Source organism: Neolamprologus brichardi, chromosome 18 (assembly GCF_056152115.1).
Source record: "Neolamprologus brichardi isolate AB-2024 chromosome 18, ASM5615211v1, whole genome shotgun sequence".
NCBI lineage: Eukaryota > Metazoa > Chordata > Actinopteri > Cichliformes > Cichlidae > Neolamprologus > Neolamprologus brichardi.
Window position 1 is genome coordinate 26,904,841 of NC_142121.1, and position 14,342 is coordinate 26,919,182.

The window sequence follows — 14,342 nt, forward strand, 5'->3', positions numbered from 1 at the left end:
CACGTGATCAGAAGAGGTTATAAATAGAGGTGCCGCACTCGTTTGTTTCTTTGAATCTGAGACAGAGCGAGGAGTGACATGGCGTCTACAAGCCGGTAAGTGGTAGAGCCGAGAAAATGTAATACATATACTTTCTTTACATATGGTTCTAAGAATATTAATTCATAAGAACAAATACTGGTGTGCGTCGTGGTTACTAAAGCTAAAACACTATACGTCGCTGTGCTTACCGATCGCTGTTCGTTTCATTGTGCTAATTGTTAGCACAGCTAGTTAGCTGGCTAGCAGCTAATCATTAGATGTCACCAGAAGTCGGTGTTTTTGTTGCACAGCGATGTGGTGCTGATGCTCCTGCTTTTTGCCACGTTATCGTCTTTGCATTGTAGACTTATTTGTCCACCATTTCAACTTTTTTCGTGTATTACAATGGTGTGTAGCTGAAACTGAAGCTAATGTGTTGTTGACGTTACCACTCAGTGAGCAGTTGTGAATCATTTGTAAACACACGCAGTTTCCCGTGCAGTCCGTCTACCTTTACACAACAGTGGTTTGACGTACCCTCCTTTACGCACGTATAATAAATTACTGTAGTTTACCAAATAAGTTTTGCATTTAAAGTTTCTTACGTTATTGATTTTCCTATCAGTGGCACCGTAAGGATGTGCGTATGAAGGAGTAAAATGCAGTTGATTGAGCTAATTTGACTGACAGTTTCACATCCACTCTTTTAATGATTGCTATTGTGAAGTATTTCCAGTTTACCTAGCAAAGATGTAAAAACCCGATGGATGCGGGTTTTTTTTTTTCTTTCAAATTCAATATCGGACGTATGTAATATAGGGTTGGGTGTCGTCACAGATTTCTAGAATCGATTCGATTCCGATTCACAAGGTCCCGAATGGATTCGATTTGAATCAGGGAAATTTTGCCTCAGACAGTCAGAAATATTATAATTCTTATCATTTATCAGTACATATCTATATTTTTATACCTATAAAAAGAAAGCTGACACTTGTGAGACTTTATCAAAGGTGTAAGCATCACATCAGACGCCTTTGTATCAAAGTAACTTAGGATAAAACACAGAAAATCGATAATTAAAACCCACCCCTAATGTAATATAAATCAGAAATCCACCAACAGTGAAGAGATTACCATCCATGATCTAAAAAAAGTGGATTACAGTTTAATTTGCCAATGCCAGAAATGTACATTTGTGTATAACACCTTGTGTGGTTACAGACCCACCAGCGGTCATGTGTTGACAAGCATCTGTCAAAGAGATGTGGATTTATCTTGATTAAACAGATAAAAAAGATACCTTATTTGTTTCATCCACCCTTAATCAGAAACCTCCCACTCCTTGACTGTTCTGTTACTTTTCGGCATTGCGGCGAGGAACAACACCCACTACTGTCACAGATTACCTAAACTAAGTAAGAATGTATAGCTATATATATAACTCAAGGATATCTCCTTTCAACTAACCGTATTTACTTTTGTTGAATCCACCCCAGACACATCTGGCCAGTGAACGCACTGAACATTCTCATATGATTTGTTGTGACACATTTTTTATTCGCTTGACATTCACTTGAATTTTTCTGTGTGAAAACAAACCAAACCACGGGGATGAGCTACAAGTTTGCAAACTTAAAAGCTAAGTCAGACCAGGGTAAAATAATTGTGTGAAATGCCCCAAAAAACTTTTAAGCTGCTGTTTTTTTGTTTTTTGTTTTTTTTTTAAAAAAAGAGTTCAACAATCTCAGGCTCAGTGGGAGAGAGAGTTCCAGAGTCTGAATTGTTTCTCATTTAGTTCTCAGCCTTGTATGATGCACAGCCGACAGGCCCTGATCACATGATTTCAGGGAACATGCTAGGGATGTAAAAGTTCACTGATGTACAATAGTGCCTGTCCATGCATAACCCTAAAAGTCAAACTCAGGATCTTAACGTGGATGTTAATGGGGAGTCGGTGCAACCGAATTAACAACAGTGTGAAATGTGAATAGCTGGAAGACTCAGTCAGAACAGGTGTTTTAAACAACCTGCAGATGTTTCTGGGAGGCTTTACTTAGGTATGTGGACAGTTGTAGTAATCCATATGTGATAAAGGGATGAAGAGTGACAGAGTGGAACTCAACAGGACACTATTTCTTCAGTGATCAAAGAGTGAGACAGATTTAACCTGAGCATCCACAGCAGTTACTAATTTCTTGATGTAGGAAGTTGAGGATTTTAGTGTGGGTGGCTTTTTATCTTCAGTTTATTTTAACTGTCCCGTTGTGTGGTTGTTGTTGACCAGCATTTCTGCTGCATCACCTAAATTGCTCAACTTTTGGTCAAGCGTAGTTTGAATTTTGTTAGATCTTTTTTCCTGTTCTTCATTACACCGCATTTCTGCTAACGTCCAGCTGATTAATGCTTGTTGTGAGCCATTCGTTTTTTTCTTTTAGTCTTTTATCACCAGTTCAAGCTTTTTAGGGGGAGCACACAGAGTCCTGGTTGAAGTTATTTTGTGTACAAGTCAGTTTGATCATGCCAGACCACTATGCTGCCATCTCCGGCCCCCTATTTCTTATCATGTTTGTAAATCCCAGCTTTTAGACCGAGTAGAGCTGTAAACATCCATGCGGCACACACAATCTCATATTACTGTTTATACCAGTATATTAATTTGTGTGTGTATTGTTCCCATGTCTTGTTCCATGCCCTGTTTTGTTACACAGTTAAAAAAAACCCCAAAAAAAACACTAGGTTTATGATTGAATTCAAACCTTTGAACACTAGTGTGTCTTAAAGATTATCAGAACAGTGAGATGAACCTGTCACCAAAACAGCCTTGTGTTTAAAGTACTGTTGCTAGCTACTATCTTTGTGTTTTTGATGCTGTTACTTGCTTTGTGAGATGTGTTGTTGGTGAACATTCAGTTAGGCACTTCTTCTGAAACACAAAAAGGGAAAGGAAACTGAAAAGGTGAAGTATATTTAGACTGTAACATAGTCTGTATGTATGTAAATTTGCCCTCTCAGAACAGTTGGTGTTATGTTCCCATGTTTTACTCTGAGTAGTCTTTTATGAATTGGCCGTTTGAATCTTTATTTTTCATTTAGATTTGACTTTGGGGGTAAAAATGATGTTTAGTGTCATGAATTGAACACAAATTCTCTCTCTACCCATCCCCATCTTTGCCTTTGTTTTTAAACTTTTCTTGCTTTTGACCTCTTATCTGTTTGTTTCTGCAGCCCAGATGTTCTGGCCCTTCCCAGAGTTCAGTGTCCCAACCACCCTGATGCCTGTCTGGTGGAGGACTACAGAGCAGGGGACATGATCTGCCCTGAATGTGGCCTTGTAGTAGGCAAGTATACATGGTTTTAGATCGAGCTTCCACTGAACACATCCTGTATTTGGTTTCCTGTACTTGTTATCTCAACTGAACTGAACTGGGGTTTTTTTTTTCAGCACACATCTTCCTGAACTCATTTGCTTTGTCATCATAGTTCAATTCCGAGCTATGCAAGGCCACATTTTCCAAAAGTGTATAAGTAAATTAAATATTTTGTTTAAAATTATCCATAGATGTCAGGTGACATGACAGGTTTTTGTCTTGTGGATAGTAGGAAGTAGGGAATGTATTTTGTGTAAAGGTTAAGATATAGTATGAGAGGCAAAAAGCTTGATGCTTGCTATTAGACAAAGCTTTAGGGAGCAACGAGCTCTCCTCTAATGAGCCCCTTCAGGACAGAGCAGGTTAGCCGAGAGAATAGAGACGCCCGCCGCCCTTTAATGCAAGCTTAAGTGCCCTCTGTTCCCGTTTCCATAGCTTTGGTTAGCCTCTAAGGAGATGAATGTCACTTTGCCTCAAGATATTAGGAGTACTGATGGATGGCAAGAAAAACAGGATTAAAATATCAAATCTAATCTTCAACCCCAGTCCACAGTTCCTGGAAGAGACAGTCATAATAACTTGAAGAATGCAATGGCCTTGTTCAGACAGTTTGCCTCATTGCTGATGTCACACCCCTATCTTTTCCTTTTTGGTGTAAAATAATTGAGCCATATTCAAAACCGCAGTAGTAGTAATGGAGCGTAGTAGGAGAACATGTAGTGGAAGAGCCAAGGAAAGACAATAGAGGAGGACTGACATAGTAGCAGCAGTGTTTGAAACTTAAATTCTGAGCATGTCTTTGACTGAATTTGCTTATATTATTGCACCATCTTCTGGTAACTTATTTCAGAGGGATGAAATATTACCAGGCACAAGGAACAGCAGCAGCCATCAAAGCTTTTCGAGTGTTGGTGAATCCCTGAAAACCTTCTGTAGTGTCAGTTATATCTATCAGAGAGTAACCCTTTTCAGAGCAGTGGATGTGAATTCAAAACAGATAAACAAGCAGCTGAAGATTAAGTTGCGAGTGTTAGGTAGTCAAGTTGAAAGTAAACTTTAAATCGTAAGCATTTTAATTTCTGGCATCAGTTTGCAGAAAATTATATAATCAGCAACAATTTAAAAGCTGGAGCTTCATCAGAAACGCCTCGTTCAGTCCAAGCTGTAATACAGTGAAATGTTGCAGCTCAAGAACTTGATCTTGATCTATTGATAGTTTGAATAGTAAATGTTGTATTAAATGAATCTTTCTTCAGTTATCCAAATCATATGTTCAGGTGATCGTGTAATCGATGTGGGCTCAGAGTGGAGAACGTTTTCTAATGAGAAAGCCCTCAAGGACCCATCCAGAGTGGGAGACGCCCAGAACACATTACTCAATGGAGGGGACTTAACCACCATGATCAGCAAGGTGAGACACTGTTTGAAATAAAAAGCCAACCTTTTGTTTTCACCCTATTAAAGATGGCTGCTAGAGTAGCTTTTCTATTAGTATGTGCTCGGGTTGCCTTGGCACAGCTAGACACGGTTTTTAAGGTTTTCCTGAGACTAAATAATTGTACCTGGTAGGAGGTACTTTTTTAGTTCCTATTTGACTGGGACAATCCAAGGCGATCCAAAAATGTGATGTCAGCAAACTGTATGCCGACGAATAGCTAGTCAGCGGCATTACTCGATGAGACATGAAAGCATCTCCATCAGGAAAATTAAAACCACTATTTTTGAAACCCTGCTAAACCTGGCTACACAGAAACTATACCGTGGTGCCCGAGTCTGAGGAAAAGCCACAGACCGAGCAGCAGGTATACCATCACCTCGACATCCACCTGTGTCGCATGCAAATGATGTCACGGGACGTTATTAGCTCTTCTCCTTTACACAAAATTTCTTCTGATTAGCTGTCCTGTGAGCCTGAATGACCATATTAGGGGATGTCTCCTAATTTTGACATCATAAATTGAATTAGAGCAGTGTGGGTTCTGAGCTTTTGGCTCAGGGATCACTTTCATATAGGCGGACTTCATCATTTAAATATTTTCAATGTTTAATTCTGTTTAAAATAAGCATCCACTGTAACAGAATGTACAGTACTTAAGAAATGCAGAAAAAATCGCAAAGCACATTATTGTTCGATTGCAAATTACTTATTTACTGACATTGCTGAACAGAAAAATTACTTTTAGTGGCTGAATGAAGAAGTCAAGTGTACTGGCTCAGTTTGGGTACAAAAATATTGAGTGAATTAAATTTTTAGCTGTAATTTATTTGACGTTACTGTGGTTTCACATGAAATAATTTCACTGGTAAACATGCACCGTTTACCTCCACAGGGAACAGGAGCTGCCAGCTTTGATGAATTCGGGAACTCGAAGTACCAGAACAGGAGAACCATGACCAGCTCTGACCGGGCCATGCTCAACGCCTTCAAAGAGATCAGCACCATGGCGGATCGCATCAACCTGCCGAGGAACATCGTAGTAAGTAACAAAAAATAATAACCTGTAAAAATATTTTCTGCTGTGGCCTAACAGTCGCACTGAGAGCAGAGAAAGTTGCTCAGCACAGATAACTTCATCTGCTTTTTGTCGTCATTGTGAACAGGTGACAGACTGTGAAATAGAAAGTGAATCTAATGAGATGTTAAAAGTTAACAGAGTGCTAATGGAGAGCAGAAAGAAACATAAATCCCGCTTGTGTGCAAAAAACTGCTTTTGTTTTTGTTTCCTTTGTTCTATTTACCAAAGTTCTTGTTGTTGTTTTTCGCACTGAAGTCTCAGTTGAAGCTGTCACGCAGTTTTCCTTGTGAGGATAGTCTCATTTTAAGGAACAAAAGGGTCGTGGGCTATGGTCGTGTTCCTAAATATTAATTCAGACATGATCGTATCATTTTTATTAAAAATTAAGCAAAACGGTGTCATAAAAGAGCCACAAATATAGACTCAGCAACTTTGTTAAACTGAAATGAAATGACTTCCCTGTTTTAAGGTCATGTAATGACAAACATCACACTGTTAAAATGCAGTTAAATTCTAACAGAAGCATAAAATCCATGACACTGAAATTAAAGTGTAAATAATGTTTTTCCCCCTCAGGACAGAACAAACAACTTATTTAAGCAGGTTTATGAACAGAAGAGCCTGAAGGGCCGAGCCAATGATGCCATCGCGTCAGCCTGTCTCTACATCGCCTGCAGACAGGAGGGTGTGCCGCGAACCTTTAAAGGTCAGAATAAATTTGTCTTGTGTGATTTTGAGTAATTTACTATCTTTGTTTAAATGATTATATATAACTCTGTGTTGTGTTCTGGACAAAATGTATTCACATAAAGAACTTATGTGTTTTCTTTTTGCTCGCTCACTCACATTTTCATGGAATAAGCCAACACAGGACTGTTTGTTATTCATGTGGTGCCATCAGTAAATGTTATTTACAGGAGTAGTCAGGAGGCAGAAGTGTAGGATGTGCTTAAGGATAAAACCTTAAAAAAAAGTAATTTCAGTCCATCCAACCACCCCTAAAAATCTCCTTTCCTCTGCAGAGATCTGCGCTGTGTCCCGGATCTCAAAGAAAGAGATCGGTAGGTGCTTCAAACTGATCCTGAAGGCACTGGAGACCAGCGTAGACCTCATCACCACTGGGGACTTCATGTCCCGCTTCTGCTCCAACCTCGGCTTACCCAAACAGGTGCAAATGGCAGCCACCTTCATCGCCAGGAAGGCCGTGGAGCTCGACTTGGTGCCTGGCAGGAGCCCCATCTCTGTAGCTGCAGCTGCCATCTACATGGCTTCCCAAGCTTCAGCAGAGAAGAAGACCCAGAAAGGTAAGAGATTATGGACTGGAGTTAGACAACAGGTAGACTTTTCACGCCATTTTTAAGTCTTGATCCACAGGTCTCTAGACTTTCTGAAGGCCTTTCAATGTTTTTTTTGGGCATTGGCTGCTTTTTAACTCCTCTTCAGTCCAGACCTTGTACCATTTTTGGAGAAAGAAACAGTTTTAAGTTGTTTCTTTACTAGCAGTCTGTCAGAAAAGCCCCTCTTTTTTTTCATCATATATACAATGCTCGTTTCTGTTCAAAGTTAGAACTTTTAATCGCTTTAAAAACACTGATCACAGGTTTTAGTCCATGTGCGAAACGACCAGTCAACCTAGTTCCAGGCCACTCGGCCATAAGCCGTTTTTATGAAGCTCCTGGTGCAGTTTTTGTACTGATGTTAATGTCAGAGGAGTGTTAAAGGTCTGTATTTACTGTCAAGAAAGCTGTTAAGAAAAATGCACTGGCACCATTCCTCATATACTTATAGTAATGGCTGAATTGTCTGTCATGCTCTTCCACAGAAATCGGAGACATCGCTGGTGTTGCAGATGTGACCATCAGACAGTCGTATCGACTCATCTACCCACGGGCTGCAGAGCTTTTCCCCCCAGACTTCAAATTTGATACACCTGTTGATAAACTGCCCCAACTGTGAAGAACACTCCTCTCGTACAGCACAACAATTTCTGCTGTACCTACAAGATCATCACCATTATTATTGCTGTTTTTTCTTTTTTTAATGATGCGTGTTGGTTTTGGAAGATTTCTCTTGTCCTGCCTTAGACGACACCAAAGTCTGACAGGTGCAACGGACACACATTCCAGTACTTAAATAAACAGCTTGCAGACTGTACTTGCAGTATTTCATTTGAGTGTATATACTGTACAATGTATATATGTCCAAGTGGGAAGTGTAACTGATACTTGCAATTTTAGGCTGATTTCATACTGTACACAAAAAAACTTGTTTTTTTGTAGAAAATTACCAGTTTCTATTTTGTTAGTGTGTTTGAATTGTTCTGGGTAATTTAAATAAAAATAAAATTTCTCTTTAAACCAGGTCAGTGTTTGGATAAAACTAAATTTTCTGTGTATGTGGAGATGACCTCAAACTTCCAGAGATGATGGAAAACCCAGAAACACAGTCACTGTTACAAATGTTTAATTTGTGCATTCGTGATGGGCAACAAACAATGACTGCAACAATGCCTTTGATTTTCTTTGTTTTTTTACACCGGAGGATGAAGAGCAACTGCTGTGAGTACTTGGTGTACCATCCATAAAGTTCATCTGTTCTGGCAACAACATGCACAAGCAAAAGAATAAAAAAAACAAACACTTTGTACAATCTATTTTCATTAAGAAACGTTGATAATTAAAAACTATTGATAAAATTAGTGCTTTCAGCTTAATTGTGTACATACAGTATGTATATATATTTATATAAAATATACCCTGCCCTCCCCCTGTAGTGATTCATAAACAGCTCTGCAACATTTGAGTCAGTTTATACAGAACAGCCACACTAACAGAGTGCCGTGCCCCCTATGTCAGCTACAACATGTAACCTGAACAACAGGAAGCTTTCAAATGGCTTCTGGATGGAGACCTAGAGTTACTATGAGCTTTGTAGCCTCATTTCCAAAGCAACAGCTGAGGACACCGACTTCTGCACAAAACCACCTCTTTAAATCTGCCTTTATGTAAACTTTCAGTGTGTCAGATTGTTTAAACTACAGAGAGCCGCTCCTCTGCTACTCCAGGGAGGACAGGATGAGTTTGGTTTCGGTAGCTGTAACTGGGCGAGACGCTTTAGTGTCTTTACTGAGGTAAAAGAAAAAAAAAAAGTCAAGTCCAACACACATGGTTGTTCTGTAAGGACATGAAGGAATCAAAGAGCAAAAACAAAGGTCATATGATGTTACGGTTTGATCGTGATGCTCGACTGGATACTGTATCAACTCCACAGCTGGTCAAAAGCAGCGAGGCCACTAGAGGGCACCAGACAGAAGATAATTTTAGTGTTTTTCATCATTTTTTTCCCTTAGCCAAAGGGCATTTTAATGAACTCGGCTCAAAATAAACAGTAATTCATTTACCAGTTTGGGCGGTGTGTAAGACATGGAAGCTTCAGGTGGACACGCTGGGAGGAAAAGGAGGTAAACTGGACCGCTAGACCCAAAAGAATATGTAGTGAATACTCTTACTCGTTTTCAAGTCAAGAAGCAGTAGTAGTAGTCGTCGTCAAGATGTTTTGTTGTTGTTGACTATTCAGTGACGATGCTTTAAGCACTTCAAATTCAATGAGCGCCACTTTCAGATGCGATTGCTGCAGAACTTTACAGTGAGATAAGGTACGGCGAGGGCTTCGAGACTAACGAAAAAACCAAACCAAAACAAAACAATAAAATATACGACTGAATATTATCTGTACAGATCAAAAAAATTGAAAACAGTGACTCTAAATAGCATGACTGTGATGTTGCCGTTTTCTCAGAGTTCATGTGGAAAACATTCTCAGTGGTCAGACAACGGACACGATGGCAGTCTGTACAGGAGGACATCCCGCCTGCTTCACTCTCCAACAACAGAATTCATTCTTTTCCCCCTCTCCTTTAAAAAAAAAAAAAAGAAAAGAAAAAAGTTCTTCATGTGGATATAAAAAAAAAAAGAAGTAGTAAGTGTGTGTCCTCAGGAGGCATCTGGACTTTCTTCTCAATGGCACACAGTTCTGCCCGAAAGCTCCTCCCCAAACATGAGGGGCAGGGAAGAGTTTGTCTGTTCTTGTTTAAGGATTTAAAAAACAAACAAAAAAATGGGATCTACAGTCATTGCTGTGCTTGCTGGTTCACAGTGTGTGTGTGTGTATGTGTGTGAGTGTGTGAGTGAGAGTGTGAGTGTGTGTTTCAGGCGAAGCTAACACCAGTCAGCGATGTAATCAAAGTCAGAGAACAGGTTCTGCTCCTCGGAGTTCAGCACTCGGGGTTCCCTGGGCGGGGTTAAGATTGGAGCCTCTGAGGTAAATTCATCGTCGAAGTTGCTGACGTCACTGGAGCCCAGGATGGTCGGGACGAACGGCGGCTTCACCTTCTTGGCCAAAAGCCCGGTCCAATCGATGGTCTATCAATAAAGACAGAAAGAGCGAGTGGGTAACAACAGCGTTCTTTTCTTTGATTACCACAGTGATAACTTTCTCTTTGCCTCTTACCCTGAAGAAGAGATGTTTCTTAACCTCCTCTGCATCCTTTTCTCCTGCTCCCAGCCGTCTTTCTGGGCTCCTCCTCAAAAGCTGAGCACAAAGACAAAAAATATAATGTTAAAGTTTACACCCAGGAGCACAAAGAGACCGTTTCTTGTCTGTCTACACACCCTCCTCATGATGGAGATGGCCTCAGTTGAGAGGAACCGTGGATAGCGGACTTCATCGTTGACAATACTGTCAAATACCTCCTCTTCGTCGTCGCCGGGGAAGGGTGACTGAAAGAGAGACGTGCCAAGGAGAAAAGAAAAAAACCTGATGTAAGGAACATATTCAAGAAATAAATGATTGATTCTTGACATCTTGACGAAACACATGCTCACCTCTCCAACCAGCATCTCAAAGATGAGGACGCCCAGGCCCCACCAGTCCACGGCGCGGGTGTACGACGTTTCAGTTAAAACCTCGGGAGCTAAAAACTCTGGTGTGCCACAAAATGTGCTGGTGCGATCCCTGAAACCCATTCCTGAAGGCAGCACAGAGCACGTCCATCACTCCAAAACAAATCTACATGTGTACCTCCAACAACTGATGGAGCAAGTTCATAACTCTGCTTCTCTGAAGATCTTACAGCACAGGAGTGAACAATCTACCACAGGGTTATGCTTTCAATAACTCTCAAAGTTTCAATTTGACATCATCATCCATTTACCTTCTTTGCAAAGCCCAAAGTCAGCAATCTTTACATAGCCCTCTGTATCCAGGAGCAGGTTATCTAGCTTCAAATCTCTGAAAATTGCAATGAGAGCAAAAATAACTTTCGGGACCCTGACTTTGAACTGAAGTATTACTGTAAATTTCTCAGGCCTTACCTGTACACAATCTTATGGTCATGTAAAAACTGTAATCCCAAAACAACGCAGGCTGCATAAAACCTGCAAAAAGGTACAAAAACACAGGAGATTTAGACGACGTGCCGCTGTGAGAGTTTGTGGTCCTGCCCACACGTTAACAAGACACTCACACAGCCCTGGGCTCAGAGAAAACATCAGCGTGGATGTGCATCATCAGGTCGCCTCCAGCCGCGTACTCCATCACAAAGCAAACGTGCTCCTGCGTCTGGAAACACGCAAACAGGTTGACCAGGAACGGGTGACGGACGCTGTTGACCGTTTCAAAGATCCTCTTCTCGCACATCAGACTGGAAAAGAGAGGAGGAAGCTGAGTCACCACATTACACCGAAGTGACCTGACAGTGGGGGGTTTGTGAAAGAGCTTTAAGTGAGTACCTGTCGACCTCATCGCGAGCCACAATGTCTCCTTTCTTTAGAGCTTTGATGGCAAACATCTCTCCAGTGCTTTTGTATTCTGCTAAAAGCACCTGTGGAGGAAATGAACACTTCAGTTTTTTGCCTGCTTGATTTGGCTACTAAAAGTTATTCAGCCCACAGAAAATTTATTGCAAACATTTCTTCTTCTTCTTCTTCTTTTTTTTTTTTTTAAATTGACTAAACATATTCTTAATATAGTAGAAATGTCAAGAAGATAATCATCATCAGCATTTTTATTCAAAGTACCTTTCCAAAGTGACCACGTCCAAGGACTGCCACGCATTTAAAGTCTTGGAGACTAAATTGGAACGGCTCTTCTTCCCTAGAAGGAGACCAGTGCATACATCAGTGTACTCACTCACTCCAAACCAACCTGCATTAAACTTTAAAGTTACAGCAAAACAAAACAAAACAAGGAAAGAGACACCACCATGAAAATTCAGTGACATGGAGCCAAAGCCAGGGGGCAGTGTTTAACCCAATGAAATTTGTTTTGAGTAGTAAGTAGTTTTTATTTGAAACAAAAACAGTAACAGTCATCAATTCAACGCTTTAAAGTAGCATATACATGGCAAGCAGTGACCCTCCTTACCTTATCTCTGTGTCTTTCTGAATGGCTGTAAGCTCCAGGTCAGGATGCTGGAACTCATGGTGCACCACTCCATCCATATCTGGCTTCATCACCGTGCTGATTCTCTTGTTGAGGAAGTCAAATGAGGCGAGTGCATCCTGCGGAGAGGAAACACAGGAGAACAGAAGGACAGAAAGAGACACACAGGGTAAATATGAAAACAGTGCCGGTCACCTATTTGTTGTGACTTTAAATTTAGTCTTTAGTGTTTCTCTGTAGATGAAAACTAACGTTGGAGAAACAAAGGTTTTCTATTAAAGAATCTAACTAACAAAACATAATTCAAAAATCATTTCTCTCAGTGCGTAACAATCTAATATTTCCTTCCTTTTTTAATTTTTTTTTTAAATTAAATTTCACTTGTTTGGCAACAACACACTTCCCTCCAGCTCACAGGAATGAGGCCCAGCATGGTGGACTTTTACCCACAGGAGATTCTCAGAGAGCTCAGCATGACTGCATCCGTGATTGTATCAGCTCGCATGCGTCTTATTACCACTTCTTGTAATTCCTTAAACAAAACCATACCTGTACTTCCCCCTTGTCAGAAACGCTGTGATGCACTTGTGGTTCTCGGATGTCATCGGGTATGGAGTAACGTTTGGGCCCTGGAGTGGGCTCTTTGTCGAAGTCCAGCTTGGTCACCAGCGGGTCGCTGTGTAAGGGACAGAAGTACAGCAGTGGTGAAAGTTCTTCTTACCGAGCAGCTGTGCCCATAGACACCCATGTAAAAATGGCAAACACTACAGCATTAAAATGCACGTTTACATGTTTTAATGTAATCATCCGACTGATCACATGACCTGTTGGTGTGGTACAGCCTATCCGAGAAGTTTTGGTGAGTAAAAATCTTTGCAATGCAGCCATACACTTTATGGAGCTATGCAGATGCTAAACAAGTTTGCTAGCATTAGTTAATTACTTAGCACCCTACAAGAAGGCAGAGATGAAAAATAAAATTGCAGATGTCACAGTGGCTATACACATCTTTTCTATCCAGTCTGTGGTTGCTGTATGGCTGTGTACCTGCTGGGTGTGGGTGAACCAGGCAGGCTGCTGGATCCAGTCTCAGCCGCCTGTGGGCTGAAGGAGTTTGTGCTGACGGTTGGTATGGCTCTTCTTACCAGACGGCCCCAGGTGGCGATGTTGATGTTCATCTGAGGGGCTCGCAGAAAGGTTTTACCTGACAAAGAGTAAAAGACAGGAAAAAGACTATAAGGAAAAAATGAATAATGGAAGAAGAGAATCAGGAATATGCAACCAAATAAGTAAGGGATCCGAGGAAATTACATACAGTACTTAGTAAATGTATGAACACTGGAGAATCATTGAATATATTTAAACACGCAGGTCAACCAAGAATCCATCACTGCTGCCTTAGAAATAAGAACATGTGATGGCTTCACAGCAACGACTCACCTTGCTGTTTGGAGAAAATCTTCTTTTGTCTTTGCAACTTTGGTCGTCTCTCTATGACAGGGTTGAAAAATGTTACCTGAAAACAGAGAAATAAAAAAGTAATTTCACAAAACAAAACATCTGTTTCCTGTGCATTCTTTTCTCCTGTGCAAATACACATGTCTGTAGTTATGCACAAGCATAGGACATGCTGTCGCAAGACTAGAAACTAACACAAAAGTGTGCCAAATCATGCACACCCGTAACACTTTACAGATTTCTGTCAGGATTAGATCACACTGAAAAAGCTCCACATCCAATCTTACAATCTTACATCCAACAGTAAAACCTTCTGATTTTATTTTAAGTTTTATGCATGAGTAATTTTACACACAACATCTTTTAAACTACACTTCTGATGCAGACACTGTTTGAGGCAAGTGACTGTCATTAGTTTGTTTTTATCTGTGAGAGATTATTTAAACCCCGTCTTGCAACAAAAGCTTAACAATCACACTTAGTTTACGTCACGTTGTTATTTCAGAACTCAACCTTCAGGCTGCTCCAGATATCATTT

The 14,342-nt window shown here is 40.6% G+C and overlaps 2 protein-coding genes across 4 annotated transcripts in view; one reads left to right on the forward strand and one right to left on the reverse strand.

Moving 5' to 3' along the window:
* Nucleotides 1-8,600, forward strand: gtf2b (general transcription factor IIB). The gene is made up of 7 exons (XM_006786805.2): nucleotides 1-95; nucleotides 3,247-3,359; nucleotides 4,667-4,800; nucleotides 5,720-5,866; nucleotides 6,482-6,611; nucleotides 6,928-7,209; nucleotides 7,728-8,600. The coding sequence occupies exons 1-7, from the start codon at nucleotides 79-81 to the stop codon at nucleotides 7,859-7,861; spliced, it is 957 nt and encodes a 318-aa protein (XP_006786868.1). The 5' UTR covers nucleotides 1-78; the 3' UTR covers nucleotides 7,862-8,600.
* The window catches only part of LOC102784989 (serine/threonine-protein kinase N2), a 22,091-nt gene continuing 16,100 nt past the window's right edge, over nucleotides 8,352-14,342 (reverse strand). For 2 of the 3 annotated variants that reach the window (XM_006786804.3, XM_087832224.1), the window contains exons 11-23: nucleotides 13,787-13,862; nucleotides 13,394-13,550; nucleotides 12,896-13,022; nucleotides 12,329-12,465; nucleotides 11,983-12,058; nucleotides 11,695-11,786; nucleotides 11,430-11,606; nucleotides 11,278-11,340; nucleotides 11,118-11,194; nucleotides 10,789-10,931; nucleotides 10,576-10,683; nucleotides 10,415-10,495; nucleotides 8,352-10,326 (exon numbers count right to left, since the gene is read on the reverse strand). In XM_006786804.3, coding sequence (XP_006786867.1) covers nucleotides 10,123-10,326; nucleotides 10,415-10,495; nucleotides 10,576-10,683; nucleotides 10,789-10,931; nucleotides 11,118-11,194; nucleotides 11,278-11,340; nucleotides 11,430-11,606; nucleotides 11,695-11,786; nucleotides 11,983-12,058; nucleotides 12,329-12,465; nucleotides 12,896-13,022; nucleotides 13,394-13,550; nucleotides 13,787-13,862 — 1,518 coding nt within the window. In that variant the 3' untranslated portion in view covers nucleotides 8,352-10,122. The remainder of the gene's footprint in view (nucleotides 10,327-10,414; nucleotides 10,496-10,575; nucleotides 10,684-10,788; nucleotides 10,932-11,117; nucleotides 11,195-11,277; nucleotides 11,341-11,429; nucleotides 11,607-11,694; nucleotides 11,787-11,982; nucleotides 12,059-12,328; nucleotides 12,466-12,895; nucleotides 13,023-13,393; nucleotides 13,551-13,786; nucleotides 13,863-14,342) is intronic. The other variant, XR_015716817.1, reaches the window with a different exon arrangement.